Consider the following 24,559-nt stretch of genomic DNA (forward strand, 5'->3'; position numbering starts at 1 on the left):
GAAATAACAAATCTGCATCGATATACCTCATTTGGTGTTTGGACATCAATGCATTCACCAAGGAATATTTTACACCAGCATTGACTAAGCTGAGACAAAAACGTGAATTTTTTGCATGGGTGAGATTACATTTATTAACCAAACACTTCGTGAAGTATCCGGTATAAAAATAATTTAATTGATATTAAAGCAGGTATCGTGTTACTTCCGGTTGCCTTGAAAAACTGAATCCAATGGTCATCTGTACTAATATTTATTCCTCCAGATGTTGAACATTAATACAGTTGTTATATTTACTCTCGTATTTACCTCCATGTGTCTCATGTGAAGTATTGGTTGTTTAGTTCAATCTGAAATTAGGATCCTTTTTGTCATGTGCATGAAAAGTTCTGGAAAGTACAGGTACCATCCTAAGCAATCTTGTTCACCCAACGTGGTTTTGGGGCATAACACAGATCTTCAGAAACGTTTTGAGTCTTTCTCTAGCAGTGTTTTATCAAGACTGGACCCTTGCTTAGTATGGGCTGCATGTGCCTGTTGGTGCTTTTGTAAGTATTTCCCTGGGCTTTTATGCAGTTATCTATCGTATGATAGATTGTGTATCAAGTAGACGGTGCTTTATGATTTAGAGTCCGCGTGATTCCAGGGCTGATATGCATATTCAATTTGTATTTCTGTAGGATTTTCGCAGTCGTTAGTTGTTATGTATATCTGTATTTTGTGCTTGACATTGGTCCAAAATCATGTTAATGGTGTATCTGACCAATGACATTTATTTTGTAAGCAACATACTTCATAGCTAATATTTTTTGTATGTGTACAGATTAATTATTCAGATCAATATCAAAGGAAGTAAGGAAGTAAACATGTTTACCTCTATCTGAATGTAGCTTGTTATTTTTTCACTTGGAAATTAAAAATCTTGTTGACAACTTTAAATGTTTTAGGAAGAAAACTGACCTGCATACTGGTTTATTATTGTGTCTTAGCTTATTATATAATATTGTTTACTTCAAACCTTACTCATTCTTGCCTTAATATATCTGAAGCAGAATCAATTTTACTGTTGCGTTTAGATGTTGATTTGGGTTGATTTATTTATACAAATTATCATTCATTGCTTCTTCAAAGTGCTCAATACTGTTCTTGGACTAAATTATTAATTTGGAATTATAGTGAATTCATTCAATGACATTTAGAGTTGTGCTATTGTGATATATCAAAAGACCGTTAGCACAATACCATATTCCAGGCCACTGGTACAGTAACATGATCAAGACTATAAGCACATCAGCAAAATCTCTTTTGGAATTTATTTTGAACACCACTAGAACTCAACTGGAACTTCTGAAAGAAAACTTAGGACTATTTGGGATTTAATTCACAACACTGTAGTTCTTTTTAAATTTTCTCTTTATATTTCAGGGAAATAGTTTATTTCTTTAATCTTACCAAATTTGTTGGTTATTGCTCGTTTCTGTTACTTAGTTTAAGACCATATAGTTGCAACAATACTATATATATATATATATATATATATATATATATATATATATATATATATATATATATATGTGTGTGTGTGTGTGTGTGTGTGTGTGTGTGTGTGTGTGCAATATATTATTATACTATGTTTTGAGACTGTGTTTTTATAACTTAAGAAGATAGAAAGAGGTGGACCACGCTAATCACTGCAGACGTGACTTACAAATGACAAAACACAAAATATATAATTTAACTGATTAATTCAACGGTTTAACTTGTGCGATGGTCTGCGATATAAGTCGTGGAATGGATTGGACAACCGTTATAATATGGTAACATTATGCTTGCCTATCATAATCCTTTGCATTAGTTTAGAAGCGTATAACGTCAACCACCCTATATATTCTGAAATAGATTAAGTGCGTGTAATATAAACCACTCTATATAACACAACAACCTATAAAAATGTTATGCACTAGTTTAAGTGCGTGTAATATAAACCACTCTATATAACACAACAACCCGATAAGAATATTATGCGATAGTTTAGGTACGCGTAATATCAACCATCCTATAAAACATAACAACCCTATAATATATGCAACAATTTAAGTGCGTATAATATAATCCACAAAATATAACATAAACAACCTTATCAGAATCATATGCAATAGTTTAGGTGCCTATAATATAAGCTATCCTGTATGAATCCTATGTATTATATACAAATGATTCTTTCGCTAGCGCCACGACCACAACAAATGTTGGACAATTCTATTTTGCAATGATAAATAAACAACAAGAACAGGTTATCCGCAAGCATACTTTTAGTCACCAAAACAATCATGTTAGTAATATAGTTGTCCTGTACTCAGCTTTCTTTCTTTTAAAATATTTTCTTTGGTTAATAAAAGAAAAGCAAAATCTTAACGTGAAACTAATTTTATTATAATATCAACTTAAGGAGCTAACAGATGAGTAACATTTACAATAGTCAAAGCCTATGGTATTTGTCGCACAGATGGTTGTACCAGTTTATGTGAACACAGCTGTACTAATCGGAGTTTCCCGAAAACGGTGTCGCATTAACAATTTACAGGAAAAAGGGAACCAAAGAGGAGTCGATTTTCTCAACCATTTCTTCCAGATCTCTCTTGCCAACAGCATCTAGTGGAATAGCCTGTATGGAGAAATGAACAAAGGTCGTTCTAGAAATAAATTAAAAATTCGGTAGATTCAAAATTGCAATAGACCACACCCTATTAATGAACGAATCATTCAATCAATCAAACAATTATAAGAGCTTTGCTGCCCCACCCCAACTCTTCTCTCTCTCTCTCTCTCTCTCTCTCTCTCTCTCTCTCTCTTGGCCTTTCCTTTCTTTCTTTTTTGAGAAGTTTTGTGTTTTCTTTTTTTATCTCTTTCAAATGGCCATTGAAATACAAAGTGACCATTATCAGTTGGTTTTTCCTTGAGCGCTAATTGACTTACCAGACAAAATTTAAAACGAATACTCAGCAGAAAGATAGAAATGTTGAGTTTTCAGTTTGTGATTCCAGGAATATTGTACAAATTGAAAAAGTGTGTGTGTGTGTGTGTGTGTGTGTGTGTGTGTGTGTGTGTGTGTGTGTGTGCGTGTGTGTGTGTGAAAACTCGTATTAAACATAGCGTGGTTTATAGGAATCGACCGGAGTCGATCGCGTATGCATTACTAGAAAGTACAAATGATCATACTCATTATTTACTGATATGTGCAAATGTGTTCACCGCCGCCGTCATCATTGTTTTCACCGTCGTAATTACCTTTTACTGCTACTACTACTACTACTACTACTACTACCACCACTACTATTGATAGTTATTATAAAAGTACTTACATGTGCGCAAATTGCTGGCCTATGGAAATTGGCAGGGTGAGCTACTGATGGTTTTAAGTTAGCAAAGACATAAGACATAACGGTATGTGCTGGAAAAGAAATTAAAAGATAATGTTAAAAGGAAAGTGGACAAATCACACATTGAAACTTAACAGTGTGCTGATTACAGTTTGCATTGACTGCGGCCTATGATGAACCATCACCCATTATTAGACCTGGGTACCACTAAAAAATGTTGTACCGCCATACAGCCGTATTACTGAACGTATCGCAATACATACTACGGTATGCCGTAACGATATTAAGGACCAATATTTGAATGCTCTGCGGCAGGGATCTGACACTTTAATACAAAAAATATCAGTTTGTCTCTAGCTGGATAAAATATTTTACCATGATTTATGGCAAAATAACTTTATATCCATTGCATTCTTTGGGAGGATAGAAAAGCATCCAGCTCTAATTAAATGGTCAGTACCCTATGGTACATGAATTTGCTATGTGTTAATTGTTGTAAATCTTGTATCAACAAAAATATAACTAAAGTGGGATAATGACGTAGTAGCCCACACATTGTAAAAGAGATTATGCTGACATTTTGAGATTGTTGGTAAAAATAGGAACCTAAGCCTACAGTTTACTATCTGCACCATTGATATAATGAGCAGGAAAACTTTGCTTAGGATGCGAATCTCCGGGCAAGATATTTATCAGAGAGGGCTAGTAAGCATGAAACACTATTACTGAAAAGATGATAAAATATTTAGCGGACATGACAAATTACGTAAAATTCAAATAAAAAGTAATTGCTATAAAAAATATATAGACGATTACCAGTCTTACAAAGGAATATTTGTACTTCACTTCACACATTAGCACTTACTAGCAAAGAACTAAACAAAAAGATTCGTTTTGTTATTTCTGCAGAAGTTGGATTTGTCCCAAATATCTTTCACAACATCCTATTTGGCCACAATAAAGACATACGTGACATGTGCCAAACTTGTAATTAAGTATCATACATTTAATTTTATTTATAATATTCAAAATTAATTTCTGAAAATCCAAGTTTTGCAAGAAGAAAGAAATAATAATAATTCGGAATTTCTTTTGTCAGGAAGAATGAAAACATTCTGTTAATATCATTATATTTGTAGCAGGATTCGGCACATTCATTACTGACGGAATCTACTGAAACACCGGTACAGTGACAGAATAATGTGGTACGTGCCACCAGTATTACCATCGACCGAGTACCGATGAGTACTAGCAGATTATGGAAAAGTTCTATAATCTTTCCCAAATACATGCTGACTATGTGATTGGCAAAGGCGCTTGTCAAGGAACAGAGTATGGTCAAATAGGTTTCGTTTATACAAAGTATTTTATAATTATCATATCGTTGTTCAGAATTATGCCAAGTGGCAGTGGCGGTTGCAATGAACATGTCAAAAACATTTTCCGCAATTACCAAATATTCATATCACTATTAAATGTGTTTATCCGAAATTAAATATATTTTTTATTTAAAAGAAACTAAACAGTAACAACGACAAAAAAAAAGGAATTGTTTTCCTCAGATCTAGGAAAACGCCATCGTATACTTCCACTAAAACGCTACATAAACATTGATCCTTTAGAAGTGCGAAGTCATTCAGACTATTCCAAAAAGAAAACGTTTCTGTTCATCAGCTATTTTGAAAATGACAGTTATTCAAGCTTTTGAAACATATTATTGCACTTTATCTGAAATGAAGTAATAAAACTGCAATTTTCCTCTAAGGACACAGTTTGCTTTCTTACAACTCTAACAACTCGGTGTGTGCAGCATAAAACACTTTCGATTTAAATCACCTAAAATTCTCAGCTGTTTTCAAAGACTGGTGTAGAGATGGCTAGGTCAGATATTTAAGTGGATTCACTCGTGGTCTGGGTGTACGACATCGTGTGGATTGCGTGGAATCACTTGTGGTTCATGTGTAACACTTTTGTGGATTGTGTGGATTATCCTTTGGTCCAGGGGTACTTTTTGGGATTTCGTGACTGATGTAAACCACGCATTCTAAAACCAACCTAAATACATTCACGTGACGTGCATATAGACAACCCGTATCCAACTCCCCATCGAAAAACAGTCTCTATGCAATTTACATTTTTTTTAATACAAAGTCACGAAAAACATACGCAGGAGATTAGGAAATTGTGTTAGTATTCGTGTTAGATATTTTTCAGATAAGCCTGAGAACCATTATTTAAAGCTACGGAAAACCAACTCTCGTGCGTAATATGGAATGATTATCACCTAAAGTGATTGGTTCAATTTTGAATGCGAAGACGAGTGCACGAGGTATATAAGTTGGTGCTCGATATAGTATCGCGCATTATCAGTACACCATCGTCAGAGAAAGAAAGTAAAGAAAAATTGCTTCATAAAATACGGTTAGGTTAGCCAATATTCATTGCAAAAATACTTTGAAATTAGAATAAGTAAATTATTCCAGATTTGTATTGATTTAATCTCAAAAAAAAAATTCCCGAATAAGACATTGTATGTGTCTTGAGCAATCGACTCGATTGAACAATGGATACAGCTTTAGTATGCGAACCATTCTTCGTACTACGAATGTCGTTCTATGCCGAACAGAATATTCTCGTAGATAATTCTTCAGGGTTTTTTAATGCCAAAATGTAATGTTTAATTCCTGCTGTCAATAATTGTATTAGGAAGCCAAAGCAAATGGACTGTAATTGCAATTACAGAGAGAGAGAGAGAGAGAGAGAGAAAGCCTACATGATCCTATGACACCATAAATGGATTCACTGATCGGTGTGCAATCGCTTGCTTGGAGAGTTAGAGACACAGTGGTTCCGTTAATATTGCCACGCCAGTGGTTAACCTTCACTGCACTGTCTCCCGACCCAACCACATAGGAACCGCCGTAATTTAAACTATCTGAAAAGTAGATACCGTTTAATTAATACTTGGATTTGTACTTAAATATTTCATGACAGGTACTATTATTACTGTAATGAGAAAACATACATACATACATACATACATACATACATACATACATACATACATACATACATACATACATGTGTGTGTGTGTGTGATTAGGATTTTTAACGTAGCTTTAACAATTTTTCAGCCATATCGCTACGATGTCTGCAGTTTGGTAGTTTATAGTGATGTCTAGCACTGGGGCATCATGACGCAGACGCGTAGCATGATGTCCCACCCAGTCACATTATCCTGACACCAGGCCGACCAGTCCTAACACTAACCTCTTAATGCTGAGCGCCAAGCGAGGCAGCTGTTAGTACCATTTTTGTAAGTCTCTGGTATGACTCGACCGGGGTTCGAACCCACGACCTCCCGCTTCCGATGCGGACGCTCTAACCACTTTGGCCACCGGAGCGGTCACATACATACATACATACATACATACATACATACAATACCTACATACATACATACATACATACATACATACATACATACATACATACATGCATACATACATACATACAATACCTACCTACATACATACATTCATACCTACCTACCTACCTACCTACATACATACATACATACATACATACATACAGTACCTACATACATACATACATTCATACCTACCTACCTACATACATACATACATACATACAAGCATGCACACATACATACATACATACATACAGACATACATACATACATACATACATACATACATACATACATACATACATACATACATACATATATACATACATACATACATACATGTACAGCTAAGCAATAACCTACATAGATTTGTAATTTAAGAAATGAATGTTACCTGGTACACAAGGGGGCGTTATAGAATCGGGATCTAATCTTTGAGAGTAACACTGTCCATTTTGAACAATATATTCCTTGGACTGCAGAACAAAATAGAAAAGACTGTAAAATACATGGTCTCAACATTTCAGTTCTGGCCAAAATATATGTTTAGCGCGTTTCTTTGTAGACATTTACGTAATTACTGTAACTATTATTTTCCATAAAATAGCTCTATTTCATATATGTGTCAACAGTTTTGTCCTTCCCAAGGAGAGCTAGCTTTTTTCCCCAAATTCTTCCTAAGTATTTTATTTGTAAGATATTACCGAAATTATAGGAACAATAAATTCTTGGAGGTAATTTTGCGAACCATTTCTAAATATGGAAATGAAAGGTTTGTGTTTCACTCATTTATTCAAATTTTTAATGTGCGTTGAAAGCATTTATTCTATCGGCAAACAAACGCGTTAGTCGTATCATTTCCAAATTTCTGGGTAAAACTTATATTCTGTCATAAGTCGAGTTTAAATCGAATAGTATGAATATTTTTGGACGTTGACTCTAATAATATACATACAATACTAAAAAATAGAACTTTAAAGTTGTAAGTTAACAATTGGTATAAATAAGAATTTGAACTAGTGACCTTAACCATGCAATTGTTTAAGGCAAACAGGATACTACATGTTGCTTAAAACTTTGACATCACTTAAAACAAGCAGCTGTTGTAATGGATTCTAAGAAACCAACAAAACGCGAAAACAAAATAGCGTTACCTCTTTATATTGCCTTAGGATTGTAATATGATCCCACTTTCCGCTTGTAGTGTTGAGCTGAGATCTATTCAACCACATTACTTTTTCATCAAAGTTGTAGGAAATTCCATTACTCGCCTGGAAGACACAATAATAGGTTCTCTGATGATGAATGTATACATTTTACTCAAAGACGACTACGTGTGCGTTTTATACCTATTCCTTACAATGCAGATTGGGTTCTATATCGGACTTATTATTTACGAACAATTTGGATATCACTGACATGTAACTCAGTTCAAATGTTTAGAAACAGGAAGTCGATTAAATCCGTTGGCATGTCGGGAAAGGAGAATACTATTCTATTGAATATATGTTTTAAAACATTTATTTGCAGACAAAGCGAGGAGTAGGGTCTGGACACTACTTTCTGAAATCACATCTCTTGGCGACGGAAGACAGCCCCTTGAACAAGGAAACGTAAGACACTATGATTGATTCAAATAAATTATAGATTTCGGACTTACACAAAATACACATTGTTACCAATTTACAAGGCCGACGGTGGCGGTACGTCCGGTGAGGCTACATTTCTACCACCTGTGACTAAAAATATCAGCATTCTGAGCAGAGCTGTTCCTGAACACTCACATCATGTAATGTTGTAGTGACAAAAAAAGAAAATTTATTTTCAGACAAGCTCAGTAGTATAATGAGATATAATTTTTTTAGAGTCCCTATGTCACTGAATCATTTTTAGAGTCCCTATGTCACTGAATCACTTTTAGAGTCCCTATGTCACTGAATCATTATTAGAGTCCCTATGTCACTGAATCATTTCTACTAAAATCGGCCGTCCTCTATTTATTAGTGTCAGTAACGTTATCTGATGTACTAGTTGCCTTTCAGGAGAAGGAAGGTGATGGGAAGATCCATTTCCGTTGCTCTGTAGGTTGTCGGAATAATGGTTTGCATTTTATTTCAATAATAACTGCAATAATTGAAAATTAAATTTTTATTGGAAACTGTATAGTTATTCAGTATCGTGCAGCATATCAGTATTTTAAAATAGAGACAAATATATGACAAGGACAATGCAATGCGTCTTTCCAAATAAATAAGACGTTTAAAATCTTACAGATTATTATTCGATATTTATCAGTTATTAATGGAATATTTCCACTTGAGCTGTTGTAACATTTGCATGATAATAAAAGATGGAAAGTACTTAGAGAATACCCTTTCATGTTTGTTTTATTTTTCATATATGCCTTACACATGTATTACAAGCTTTTGATACATAAATTTGGAACGAAAAGTAGAGCAACCAAACGAAAACAAAAGTTAATTAAAGCGACGCAGTGAAATGTCGAACATAATCTTATTGAAAATTCATTCTCACCACTTACATTTATCACGCTGATTGAAAAATTATTGAAATTATTATTATTCTTTTCTGACGATCTACAAAACTTTATCTCGTAATGAATACACACTTGCACTCTTATATAAGACACACACACACACACACACACACACACACACACAAACGCGCGCGCGCGCGCACGCACACACAGCACACTTACACACATGAATAATCACAAAATCATGAAAACTAAGTACTTACATCAAATATTTCCGGCATAGATGAGCCAAGTGGTAATGATGCACCAACCTCCATAAGGACACCATCAAATTTATGGCTGTAGCAGCATCGCGTTGGGGTTTGACCAAAGGCCCCGACAAATAGTGCCAATAACAAGGCTAATGTGAACATCTTTACCGGTTTGGAGTATTCTGAGATCTCGAACGTTAGGTATGTGGTAGCAAAGCCAAGATGTTCTTATATATAGTTTAGGTCACGATAAGCATATGGAATAATTCCCGACCATTTGAGTCATCTTACAGCGAACGTGGGATGGTGTTAACACTTGTTATTGAAATATCACAATATCCTGGCGATGAAGTCAAATGGCGGACAAAATTGAACTTGACATTCTGTCAAGGATATAACTATAATGACGTATTCTCGAACATAAGTATTTTGTATTTTCATCTTTCTGATAGTATACATATTTATATGGTCATGAAAGGAAAATTGCAAGTTATTTTTATATAATTTGAAACAAAAATTATCAATACATATGAATATTACTATAGATATATAACATGACTTATCATTAGTACTATCTAAATAGACACAGGCATACAATGCTGCCAAGTGGGAGATATGACGTACTGTTGATAAGGTCAATTTGGTTTGAAAATACTTTAGTTTGTAAATGGATGCATAGATTCCTAAATCAATTTGAAACTAGTTCACGATGTTTAAAACAAAATAAACCGATGTTAAGGGGGAGACTAAAGTGTCCCTTGTTGTTGTTGTTTCTTTTTCTTCAGTAAATAGAGTCAATTTTATAGCAGCCAATTATAATTATTAACGAATTAAACAAACTTGTTTTAGCTTATTGACCAGAAAATCTTTCTGATCAGACAATTCGAGACCAAGAAATGAATTAAGTATTCATGTAAATGTCTGAGAGTACTGTCAGTGAACCGTATGCACGTTCTTGAGGCTCACTCAGTGAATCATCAAATTATGTCTGGGTTTTCATAAACAATCATTTGCATCGCTTTCTATGCTGAACCACTCATTAAATTAAATTAATATTACAGCGTGGGTGTGCATTTCTATGGAATACTAATATGACTGAGTTCAAGACCTTTTATTGATTTAATATTCAGCATTATATTTTAAAACTCTAAGTTATCCATTGACGTTTAAATAAAGCTTTGAGAAATATTCAGTGTTTATTACAATTCGAACATACAATGTATATAATATACCATAAGAACAATTAAAATAAAAAGCATCAATAAATGTAATGGTAAATAATCATACTAAATTTCTTATAAAATTTGAGCAAATTTACCTAAATGTCAAATTTAATTAAGTCAAAACAAGATTCTATCTTGTAACGAATGTACTTGATAAAATTAAGTTTTTCAAGCATCGTAGCAGATAATTGTTTTACTGAAATGGAAATCCTAATTTAGTTATTTTTTAAAACAATGGTTATCATTTGCCATATAATTTCAGATCGTTTTCTAGTTGATATTCCACTCAGTACATCCTATGAGGGGCCCCGAGTGGCCGAGTTGTCTAAAGCGCTTTCCGTTACGGATCACTGCCATCTCACCTCTGTCTGCGTGGGTTCGAGTCTAGGATTCGGCTAATGTGGGTATGTGAGAAAGCTTGCCAGTAGCTTCCTGTGGGTCGGTGGTTCTTTCTGGGGTTTTCCCGGGTTCTTCCTCCACCATTAATACTGGCCGCCATGTATAGCCTTTCGTGTGCTGGAAAATGGCGTTAAACCCTACAACAACAAACAACAACATCCTATGAAGTTTCTACACATCGTGGTGAGGACAACTCTGCAATCTTTGAATCCACACATGTTCGAAAGCATGAGTTCAGCCTTTAATAAAAGCCACCAACATGCCAGAGTCTCTCTTGTAACCAATTTGGTTTATTTCGGCCATGTTTATAGCGACGGCGCCTCGCACCGCGACAACAACATCTTTAATTAAGTGTATTTTCTGAGTGATAATGTGAAATGAATAAGCATTTGCGGAGATGATGAACGCTCAAGTATATGCAGTGCTTTGACAACCAGCAGCTCAATTATTGGGCCGTCCATTCGAGTTTGCAACGGTATTGTTGAATGCAACAGTGGCCCCTAAACACAATCATTTGTGCAACGTTGGTAGCTGCAAACCCCAACAACGTTGCCATGGGTGCAAGGAATGGAAATATTCCACCAGTCTTTGTATTTGTGCTACATCTGACTTGGCTAATTTTATTGTCACCGATGTGTTCTTTTGTTTGACCACATTAAGCCGGTAAGTTGCGTTTGGGTTTGCCACACGAGAACAATTCCAGTTGATTGTGTCGGAGAAAGCTGCATTGTATCCCCGCACATCCATCAGGGGGCTCAGTCGGGGGAAACCCAAATAATGCATAACGCTGTGTACACTAATAGCGGTCAGGTAAGATTAACCCGAATCTCTGAGGCAATGCTGACAATGTCTGGCGCGATATTGTTACTGGTACCGTGGAGTCCATGCACGCAAAATTCGTTTATTCTCTGGAATGTTATTAATATCTTCAGACCAAGCGAGAGCCGTTCTCAATGATGACTGTTTAACATCAATCGCATACTTTGAGGATAGGATCGAGATGATATAGTGTAAGGTTGTGTTCATTTATGTCAGTTTTAGAATCACGCTTGGTCACCAAGAAAATCCTCAGTAGGATCTCTTCACCAATTATTCAGTCTCTTAAGCGCCTGTAGTAAGACCAACAACACTGCTGTTTGAAGGCTAAAAAAATGCACTTGAAGGTTAACATTACATCTATTCTGGCATCAGTATGCTCGGGAATCGGTAATAAATCATAAAGAATGATATTTCGAGTGGTTGACACGGCTACACTTGCTTATACAGTACTGAATAATTAATCCACACATACAATTTGGTTAGATCCTACTGAAGCAATTCCATATAAGACTGTTGCGAGATTCTCCGCCTGTAACCAGTAAATGCTTTTGCAAGCATCCCCGTTAGACCCACTCGAAAACAAATTAGTTTGGTATCTGTATGCACAGTGAGAACTTGAACGCTGGCAGCGTCGTGCTACTGACCCGGTATGACCCATCGATGCATTGAAAATCACAGACCGAATTGATTTTCCAGGAGAGTCACACGTTACCATCCCATCTAGCAACAACAGATGGACGAGTAACAAAGTCTCCTATCTGAGCATTTATGTGAGATGAATTTCAAGTCGTTCTTGGGGATACGGAACTACTGGCCAGTGTCAATTTTGGGATGAACGCAAGTCATGATATCATCTGGTAATATCCACCGTCTGGTCTTTAGCGGGGAAAAGCTTACTTTGGTGCAACGATAGACACCCATTCGATAAGATTAGTTCTGAGTGCGAATTCACGTCGTTGCATTCCAAATATCTATCGTGCTGAAGATCCTTCGCGACATCAAGGCTGAGAATTCTATTTGCTTTTGTATGCTTTTGGAACCGCCAACCAAGATCAAATACATTTCGGGATGGAATCGCAACGTATTCCTCGATAGGCTTTCCAGCACATTTATTTTTGAATTTTCCCACAGCTTTTTTTTGTTGTTCTTACTTAAACGTGGATCATAATTCGGATACTCGTTAGTATCACATTTATTGCAATGACTTGGTTCAGCCATCTCTGCTAATATGTCATCAAAATGTGATTTCCATGAACAATAAGTCTCTCTGTGTACAATAGTAAGCCCCCAAAGTGTATCTTGTTCACTATCCCTAACATGATCAATGTGGATTCGCTGTCGCATATTCTCAATAGTTGTACAAGAATTTCATGAGTTTAAAGAAATCATTTTTAAACTATTCTTCCCTACCGTCCTCAGACTCGCTTTGCTCTTGCTGTGTGGAGCTATCCAGGCACAATGGCGCAAGCTAAGTATTCGATGCATCGTGTTGCTATGCATTCCTCGTTGTAAATACAGCTAGAGGTTTAGCATATGGACCACATAAATTTTCTTTATTTGCATTTAATAAACCTGCGTCCGGAATCACCCACTAGAGTACACTGGAACTGTGACTGTAACTCCGTAGACACCAACAGCGCTTACGGTCCTAGCGGATAATCACCGTGGGTGTTATACAGCTCGATTAGATATTGAAGATCACCTCGAAGAAGTACCTGATATCTGGAATAAATGTTGCTCTCATACTTTCATATGTATTTGTCCAGTCTATGCATGTGGGCTACGCCCATTCAAAGTCGCCAACAGGCAACATATTTGTCGATATGCGAAATTATTAGCGCGCGAGTAACGATGACTCGCCATGGAAATCCAGTTGCGGACTCTACCATCAACACAAAGATGCTGACCGATACTGGTCGGCAATTGAGGGTCTACCTTTGTTTTTGGCAAAAGTGTATCCCAGACCATTCCCGGGGATGAGAATTGATGAGCTGGGTCTAGCTTTTATAGTCTTAGAACGTCTTTCAAACCTTCTTTTAGTTGATGTGGAATATGCACAAATATCAACACAGAAATGAAACGAGAAACCAAAGCTTATCTAAGCGTAATTCCACAGAGTTGAAAAGAATAACCAAAACTGACCTAACTCTAATTCCACGGAGTTGAAAAAGAGTAACCAAGGCTGACCTAAATGTAATTTCAAAAAGTTGAAAGGGTATCCAAGGCTGAACTAAGGTATTCATAATTTATACTAGCTACTCCACCTGCCTTTACAGGTTCAACGTGCGAAAATACAGATGAGATCTCTTTATATGGCTATAATCTAATTCTCCACAACAGGAAGGCAGTGTTCGAACAATTTCACTAACTTCCTTATGGAAATTTGTATACTTACTATTTCTGTTCTCATAAATTGTTAGCTCTCTAAAACTGGTTTTGACCTACCTTTGAAAAACTAATAATGTAAACATTTACTTCCTTAAAATAATCTGACACATTTTTGTCTTGTTTTCTCATTTTTATAACCGGCGAAAATATATCTTTTCTATATTTAGTTTTTCCTTTCAGAACCAACTCTTGACATTTATAATCACAGTTTTATGCAAGGCCTTCAAATTGTTATTCTAGGAGAGCTTTGAGAATTGCTTGAATTCTGAGCTGAGAGTCTTTCTGCTGGCAAGGGCAATAGTATGAACGATATTGCTAAGCAAAAATTCAGTTAGCTTCGTGTTTATTGGAAATAAAGTCTTATTGTACTCTTCCAATCGGTCTGATTCATATCGTTTTCAAGACCTTTTTTTAAATAAATTGTATTTGAGCAAATTTGAATCACAAATCTTGAATGATTGAAAACTGTCAGATACAAATATAGGTCTGTAATTTGAAATATATAAATAATCATTATCAACAACGCAACGGCAGATCCGAAGTATGCATTTTGCAGTTAGATGCCTCATATGCGCGAGCATATAGGTGAACGTTTGCTTCGTGTATTAGTTATTGTCACACAAAAGGAACGTTAATAAACATACGATACCTAAGATCTAAAACAGGTTTCTAACTATGTAACTCGATATACCATCTTAAAATGAACGTTTTTATGGCAACTATTGTAATACTTGGAACACGTGGTATCTTAACCAATACGTATGGATGTCGTTACTGTGACACGACGTTAGAAAATGGTAAACAAAATTTGCGTATCTTGATAAATTTCCTGGATATGGCAGATCGTTTGATGTAACGCGAATTATGTTGGCCTGGTCCGTAAGCAATACTTTTTATTGTAAATATGTAGTTATAAATTAACTTTTCAAGTCATGCCAGTAAAGATTTGGATTAAGCAAATTAGTGAAAAATATAGTTTTGGCAGGTGCATTATTTTAGCTTCAATTAATTGATCTTTCATCGGCCGCATTAACTAATCAATACTAGTATTAATTATATAATAATCAATGGTAACATTGGCATATTTGGGTTCTCATACAGTACCGTGGTGCAAATGCTGAGAAAAGAAACGAGCACAGAGCAATGGAGATTTTTTTAATGGTTTAATTCTGATAACTGCATATTCTTCTAAATTCCATTCTAAATGATTTCGCTACATTATTTAAAACTTCCCAAAGATAACGTGGTCTTAGGACATGATGCATTTCAATATCTCAACCTTGAGAGTCAATACCGTTGATGTAAATTAATGTTTCGGTCAAATGCGTCACACCTGAGACCAAGATAAGATAGACATATGGTCCAAGGTTACACGGACAAGGTGAAATAACAAAGACAGTCAAAAAATATCGAGATCGAGATCGAGAGATAGATAAATGGCTTTTATTGAGTTGTGACAAGTCATAATCCTACACTTTATCCATTTATATTACTTCCAGCTCGTTGAAAATAGCTAGTGATCTTTAGATTAAAACATGAGCTTTCCTTGCTTTTTAAATCGCATAATACCCCATTCAACCCCATCTCTTCGATAGTGAACAGGAGTCATAAATCCATATTCTCCACGTGTATTATATGTGTTCTCACCATGACTACGTATAAATGAAGTGAGGTCGGATTCTTGAAAATGTAATTACAAATATAAATAATTGTACATATAAACTTTGACCCTTGTCTCGGACACAACGTGACGAAAAAAACAATACGTACCCCTGTACCATATTGATAAATAGGTAATATGTCGAGTTTTGTAAACATTTCTTTGAGTTGTTTAGGAGCAGTTGTAGAGATAAAGATTGACGGACAGATCTATTTAATGAGCTATTTACCAGACTGCACTACCTTTGTTATCCTCAGTATACTCTGAGATACTACCTTTGTTATCCTCAGTATACTCTGAGGTACTACCTGACATTGGTAATATTCAGTACAAATGGACATTTAACGTGGCTAAATCATATCAGGGACAGTTTTAAAGAAAACACACACACACAAACACACAAAAACAAAACATTTAAGTTCGCCAAAATTTATAGAATACTACCTTGTTGGTGATTTTCAAATAAGCGTCGCATAGTTCACAAATGTTGGGTCACAGTCTATGTACGTTTTTATGGTGTGTGCCGTATATATTCGCTTACTTGTTACGTCCGAATGCAACGGTATATCTAACATATTTTTTTTTTTAAATTCTAAACAAAATGCATATCCCGAGATATTTCGGTATATTATGAGACAGTCCATGCAATTTGGATTCAGTTTGGATTCATTTTATAAGTTAGTATTTACGGTAAGTTTAATCAATGGAGACTTTCTCATTTTCATATCTCTCTTTTTTGTACTTTCTTTCTTTTCGCCAGAAGTAATCTCGAGTATAACTCTCGAAGAATAATGTTAGAGCAAATAAAGTTGGAGTCAGAGGACAGGGATCAACTTCTACCCGGCGCGAAGTAAAATTATATAAATGGTAGTGCGGTTGCTAATTATCGTTTTTATACAATGATGTTCTGATACAGACAAACGGATAATTTATGTGGCTACACTTCCTTTTTATTACATTAATTTATGATATGCATGTACTCGAATCCTGTCTATCACAATAATTCAAGATATTTAAAACACGGTTCCTGTCTTTATTACAGTAATTAATGCGGCTACATTTCCTGTTTATTACAATAATTTCAGATGCTGAACAAACGGTCTAAGTCTTTATCATAAGCCAATTAAAGTCTTTATCACACACCAATTTCAAAAAGCTTTTAAAATGCACTTCTGACGGTTTAGATGTTCGTGTCAAGTGGCTTCCGAGGATGAGAAAATCAGAAGACCCTGAGTAAACCACCGATTCTAGATTTGACCCATGGACAGCAAATGCCAAAATCACCTCTTTTTCCCCAGCGTTATCCGAATCTCAATAATTTAATTGGCAGTTTGCATTAATATTCCCAAGATCACCAAAATCCAGTCAAATTTCACTGGCTTCGACTTATTATCAAGGCTAGCCTCTGTTCATTTGCTATCGTCGTGGAATTGCTTGGGTCAACAGTAAGGACAGAGGTCATCCCAATGATTATGAACCTCTTGCCTCTATACCGGAATCCCGCCAGCTGTTGACCAGAGGGTCAGAGAACTCTCCAAGATAAGTGTTCTTAAAATCAAATAGAGACATTAGCACAAGCACTATGTGGAGTATTAATACAAATATATATGAAATATACCAACGTGGTTATTCGGGCATTGTGGGGTCACGAGTAGTAGATAATTGGGAGTATTGACTTATAGTGAAATTTTAAAGAGTACGACATAAACAAAATTGCATGGGCTGATTTCACCTGCCACTCTAGCACATCTTTATGTGCAGAAAGAAGATCACGAAACCTTTATAAAATATCTGGTTACGTAGCGCAAGTGTACCTTGAATACAATTAACAGTGTAGCTGTCTGGCATTGAGCGGAGCGACAACTATGGAGCAAATACAAAATAATTTTTTACATATCATAAATAGTGTCACAAAGCTTCATTGTTTTGCATTCAACAATTTTGATATAAGCAGACTCAGACTAGAAAGTGAGATGGCTAAAATAACATAATATGAAGATAGAAGACATTGCGTATTTCATGTGGGTAAATACACAGTATAGTATGAAGATAGAAGACATTATAGGATTAAATGATCATGGTTGGGTATTTATCGATGTGTAAATTTTACCTAATCACTCACAAAGTAAATAAAGTCCGAAGGACTTTGTGTTAACTTTGTGAGTGATTAGGTAAACTGTACACATCGATAAATACCCAACCATGATAATTTAATCCTTATAATTCCAATTTACTTCCTTTCTAACATCAGATCAGCACAGTTAATCAACTAAACATTCACTTTTAGGAACATGGAAGTTTTCTTTCATCAGCCTCTTAACTGCGATAGAATACATAGCCCTATCTTCGCTAGCCAAAATTCATTGATTCTTTATACAGTGATACGGGGTAGCATGTTTTAGCGGGTCATGCCATCGATATATTGCTATGACCATTACTTTAATATATAGAAAATGGTTGTTGCTGTTAAACCAGGAATATTCCCTTTTTTCTCGAAAATTACGCTTGCGTATGGCGCGTGTTGTTATAGCAACGTCGTTGTTATGTTCTACGCATTTCGATCTTTCAAAAGCAAAATCGGGTCCATTTTTAGTGATACCCTTTACATATGACCCTGACCTTTAATAATCGCTGCTGTAACATGTTGTCGAGGTCAAATGCAATATTTTCCGAAGATTGGCTTCTAAAGCCTGCCATATGCCTTTTTCAGCAAAAGGAGTGAGTGTTGGAAGGCAGGAAGGTTTGTGGAATTACATTGTTTAAACTTCTAATGGTGTATTTTAATCTGTGGCTTGTCATTTTTGATTGGAAATCACAGGAGTGATTGTGTGGGATCTTGTTGTTATTATGAGGGTGTAAGGCGTTGATACAGATAAAACGTCACATCAAATGATCTGGAAACAGGCAAACAAAAGTAGTCCGCAGAATTTATCGATGTGTAAAAAATTCCAGATTAGTATCACGTGACTGTTTACATCCAATCAAAACATAGAAAACGCAATCAATTCATAAAAATTGGAATTATTACGTATTTCATGTGGGTAAATACACATTATAGTATGAAGATAGAAGACATTGCGTATTTCATGTGGGTAAATACACAGTATAGTATGAAAATGGAGGACATTGTGTATTTCATGTGGGTAAATACACTGTATAGTATGAAGATAGAGGACATTGCGTATTTCATGTGGGTAAATACACAGTATAGTATGAAGATAGAAGACATTGCTTATTTCATGTGGGTAAATACACAGTATAGTATGAAAATGGAGGACATTGTGTATTTCATGTGGGTAAATACACAGTATAGTATGAAAATAGAGGACATTGCGTATTTCATGTGGGTAAATACACAGTATAGTATGAAGATAGAAGACATTGCGTATTTCATGTGGGTAAATACACAGTATAGTATGAAGACAGAAGACATTGCGTATTTCATGTGGGTAAATACACAGTATAGTATGAAAATGGAGGACATTGTGTATTTCATGTGGGTAAATACACATTATAGTATGAAGATAGAAGACATTGCGTATTTCATGTGGGTAAATACACAGTATAGTACGAAGATAGATGACATTACGTATTTCATGTGGGTAAATACACATTATAGTATGAAAATAGAGGACATTGCGTATTTCATGTGGGTAAATACACATTATAGTATGAAGATAGAAGACATTGCGTATTTCATGTGGGTAAATACACATATTAGTATTCGGCTAAATGTACAGTCCAAGTTGAAGTTGTAATCTTTATTATAGGTCAATATTTGACAAAAACAAGGCAACAAACATTTGGATTTAAATGAGAAAATGTTGATTCAGTAATAGGGTCAATCGTGTAATAAACCAGAAATATATTAATGACCATGGTGGTTGTGGTGTGTGTGTGTGTATGTGTGTGTGTGTGTGATTTGGATTTGAACGTAGCTTTAACAATTTTTCAGTCATATCGCTCCGATGTCTACAGTATTGCAGTTTATAGTGATGTCTAGCACTGGGGCATCATGTCGCAGACATATAACATGATGTCCCACCCAGTCGCATTATCCTGACAGAAGGCTGTTCAGTCCTAACACTAACTCCTTAATGCTAAATGTCTGGCGAGGCAGCTGTTAGTACGATGTTTATGTCTTTGGTATCGTCTTTGGTATGACTCCGCCTGGATTAGAACTCGCGACCTCCCGCATACGAGGCGGAAGCTCTAACCCGTGGTGATGTAGCGGAGCTCGTGTATAACATACTTTTGAATCATGTTAAAAGTGTATACACTGTATAACGATTTGTTTTAATATCATACAGAGCAAGCAATTGTGGTTAATTATGATGTCGTGCTAAGTTGCATTCTAATGGAGGTGACATATAAGGAATGAATATAACTTGCGCGGTACTGAGAATGAAAGATACAAATTAATGACTGTTGATTTGAATTCTAGAACTGCTTGTTTAAAGAAGTAAGTATGTGTTGATGATTCAAAGTCCCTTCCATATATACTGGAATGAATGAATGTTTATAAAAGTTTAATTTGATTGGTTTTCATCCTCAAAAACCTGGAGTGGACGGTGATGAACAAGAAGATTTACATGTTTTGCAAACCGAGGATGGGTCTAGTAGATTACAGTATAATCAGATTTATTTATATATGTTTCCCACTGTTCAAACGAAAATTGAATCAAATCATTAACCTATCATAGCTTCAACAAAATTAATACATGAAGAAAAAAATATTGCTCTGGATGATATAAATGTAGGTACAAAATCTTATTATCGTTTTAAGTGGAATGAGAATAATTTATGAGTAATTTAGAATTATGGGGTAATTTTTAATGATTACTTTCGACTGTGGAAAGGACGTAGCGCGCCATAACAAAGGATACAGAACACTGTAACAAAAGATATAAAACACTGTAACAAAGGATATAGAACACTATAACAAAGGATATAGAACACTATAACAAAGGATATAGAACACTATGACAAAGGATATAGAACACTATAACATAGGATACAGAACACTGTAACAAAGGATATAGAACACTGTAACGAAGGATATAGAACAATGTAACAAAGGATATAGAACACTGTAACGAAGGATATAGAACAATGTAACAAAGGATATAGAACACTGTAACAAAGGATATAGAACACTATAACAAAGGATATAGAACACTGTAATTAAAGGTTACTGCATTTGTATGGGAAAATATGAACTAGTTTATGGATGGATTACTGTACCACCTTGGGAATGAAGTATATCCTTCCGACAAAACGAGTTCATATTTTCCCATATAAAGGCAGTAACCTTTTAATTATATGCTCATTTCTGATTCTACCTAAGGTTTAATTATATAAACAAAATACACTACAATAAACAACGTAAATGAATGTATGCCGCATGCCAAACTAAATACACAAGCGCATATTCATCATTACACAAATCAACATTATTACTGCGCACATAACTCCGCCCAGATAAATTTGAACTTAGTCGCGCGCTCGACATAACTTTCGAAAGAAAATGGCGTGTCTAGTTAAAATTGAAATTTGGAGTCATATTGTGAATGAATGTGCATTGCAACAACTTTTCCATTTGATCTGGAATGAATAGATTTTAGTATTTTTCGCGATTCTAGGAAATTTGGTGATTATGGACTGGATTTGTATGTGACAATTCCACATGAAATACATCAGATTGAAGAAGCCAGGGAGAAGCGTGTTGACATCTGCAAATGTGTTTCTGTTTCTGTCATTAAATATTTGAAATCATAATGTGGGGAAAATATGAAGTCTTTCAATTGCAATTATGAAAAAGACGCTATGGAATTTAATGCTTATTTCATTTTGAGTGCAGTAAGGAGGATGTAATTGCACTTATCATGGAAATTACAGTACAATTTCGAAATGTGTAATCCATATTGATAACCTATGACATGGCTCATGTAACTCGGTTTTGCAGAATTAAGAAAGTACATTTTGAGGAAATTCAGGATGTAAAACTGTACGTATATTTTATTTTGCCATTCTTATCACCAGCTAAAGAAAACAGTATATGACTTGTCACTTGTATGTTATTTGTAAGGACCTTATCTCGCGTCTTTTTTATACTGTAGCTAGCCTAAATCCGAAACATTATATCAACTCGGAATGTGCCAAAGCAGCAGGTATGTGGCAGTCCAAGAAACATCTGTTTTAGTTCATTCCGAAACAAATTTAAACAACCACAACGTAAAAAGCATCTTACGCGAGTGTACATGATTTGTGTACAAATCAAAAGTGCTGGCGTCTGCGTCCATTGTTTGTTTACAATAGAAAGTAGTTCCTTTATGCACGTGAATGCTATATGTGTATTGTCGCGCGGGTTCAGTATCAGGTAATATTGCACGATTCTGACAATGTAAAGTTAACGGGGAAAAAATGAGCATATAATAACAAAGGATATAGAACACTGTAACAAAGGATAAAGAACAGGTTCTTGACACGATCCTACACATATTACATAATGCGGTCGCTAGCTTTGACGTAGATTGAAAAAATTGTACGATTTGGAATGCATGGATTTGAAAAGGATCAAATACACTGTCTTAAGGCACTTTAGGAGAACAGGTATAAGAGAACTCAGAAAAAATATGGAAAGGTCTGCAGATATCAAAAGAAATGTGGGATGAAAATACAAATTAGAGAATTTACATGACGAGGCAAAATACTTCTGAGACATTGTAAGTGCGATATTTAAGAATGTCTCATTTCTTTGATAATGCAAAGAACATTTTTTAGTTAAGATTCTGAATCGTTCGAGAATTTTAAAAGAGTGCTGGATTCATATAAAGTCGAATTAGATCAAAAGTTGTAGTATTCACTAAAAATAGCGACAATTAAAACAATAATACTTGCTATGTATGCAATGATGTGACATAAATCAGATTATTAACGGAGAAATATCTGAAACCAAAGTATTGAGAGCATGTAATTTGCTTACATGTTTATTTGACACCTCACTTTAATGTTTTTTTCGACAATGGTTAATTTCCTCGAGTGTGAAGAAATGGTTTACTTATGCATTTAAGATAGTTAACCCCTGTACTATAAACAATTATAGAGGAATTAATTTATTAGACATTTGCAGCAAATTATTTACAACGATTTCAAACGGAAAACTGACTACGTTGGATAACGAGTATGATATTTGAGGAGTAGGTGGGATTCCTGGCTGGTTATTTGACAATAGATAACTTTTTTAGGGTGTAATATTTGAAATATCGTTCAAAAACGAGAGGAAAGTTATATTACTATTAGTCGATTTCAAGAAAGGTATTGGATTTAGCGGAGAGAGAGAGAGAGAGAGGGAGGGAGGGAGGGAGAGAGAGAGAGTTTGTATTATGTATTATTACAAAATGGCGTAAATGGTAGGATGCTGGATGTATAAAACGTGATCGACAAGGCGAAATTGTGCTGCAATTTAGACCACATTTTAAAGAAAAATCACAATCCAAAGGAGAATTTATTGTGCTCCAAAACGAAATGAATCTTTTATGTCATTATTTCATTATCATATGACTCTAAATTTCATTTTAATGTAGACCAATATGATATTTTGTTTAAACGAATAACTGAGCATGCGATACACTGCAAAGTTCAAAGGTCGCTGGGCGGTGCTTTGTGCGCACAAATAATGTTACATCGTGTTTGTTTCACTTCGCTTGAGTATTAATTTTGGAATATAGCTGAAATTCAATTTGTTTCTTATGGTGTTCTTTTCATTCAGCTTTAGGTAGAAAAGCAAAATGAATGTATAATAAAATGGTTACTACAATTGTATGGGAAAATATAAACTCATCTGGTTTTCAGAATTATACTTCACTCCTAAAATCGTGCAATATGGCTCAGAAAACTCTTCCATATTTTTCCATACGAATGCAGTAACCTATAAAATTATCTCATTGAGAACATAAACATGTTGACTTGTTACAGTTATTTTGGAGTAATGTTGTCTGCTAGATTCAACTGGTAAAAATCAACTGAAAGTGAATGTGAGCGTGTTAATATGTACAGTGCCCATTATATCAGATATTAGTGTACATTTATTCCTGAATATGCCCAGCCGTAGAGATCCCAGCCAATGTTACTTTTTATTTAACGATTTTGATGATAGTGAGAAAATAGCATAGGCAACTGTTATCGAACAATTAATATTTAAATATGGATTGTTCTTTGGTGGATATCACAGGATATAGAGAATATAGTCGATGCTGATTTAGTTTGCATTGGAGACAACAGTTAAACGATTGTAACTTGGAAGAAGTAAATGTATCAACCCCTTTAAAGAATTAAAGGAATTTGGTAAGTCTTATATAATGTGAAATAATTTACTTATTTCTTATTGAACAATAAAGAAATAAGACAGATGTTTATTTTCGTTGAAATTCATATTAATGTAGTGACAGACATGATGCAAACATAAAAGATTGGTGGGTTAGGTAGAGCATTGTCACAACCCCGCTACTGT

General features: G+C 35.1%; 1 protein-coding gene across 1 annotated transcript; it reads right to left on the reverse strand.

The window, feature by feature from the left end:
* Positions 1-2,411: 2,411 nt before the first annotated feature.
* Positions 2,412-9,778, reverse strand: LOC149803336 (uncharacterized). The gene is made up of 6 exons (XM_089951361.1): positions 9,571-9,778; positions 7,965-8,081; positions 7,205-7,286; positions 6,154-6,315; positions 3,363-3,451; positions 2,412-2,665 (listed from the first exon to the last, which is right to left on the reverse strand). The coding sequence occupies exons 1-6, from the start codon at positions 9,718-9,720 to the stop codon at positions 2,579-2,581; spliced, it is 687 nt and encodes a 228-aa protein (XP_089807487.1). The 5' UTR covers positions 9,721-9,778; the 3' UTR covers positions 2,412-2,578.
* Between the last annotated feature and the right edge of the window lie 14,781 nt (positions 9,779-24,559).

Source organism: Sinohyriopsis cumingii, chromosome 3 (genome assembly GCF_028554795.1).
Source record: "Sinohyriopsis cumingii isolate HCF-2022 chromosome 3, ASM2855479v2, whole genome shotgun sequence".
NCBI lineage: Eukaryota > Metazoa > Mollusca > Bivalvia > Unionida > Unionidae > Sinohyriopsis > Sinohyriopsis cumingii.

Excerpts from the sequence above, each read along its gene's own strand:
- LOC149803336 (XM_089951361.1), bottom strand. The coding sequence starts at position 9,720 with ATGTTCACATTAGCCTTGTTATTGGCACTATTTGTCGGGGCCTTTGGT. Across the intron at positions 8,082-9,570 it reads CTATGCCGGAAATATTTGAT|GCGAGTAATGGAATTTCCTA; the intron begins GTAAGTACTTAG and ends TGTGTCTTCCAG. Across the intron at positions 7,287-7,964 it reads TCCTAAGGCAATATAAAGAG|TCCAAGGAATATATTGTTCA; the intron begins GTAACGCTATTT and ends TTTGTTCTGCAG.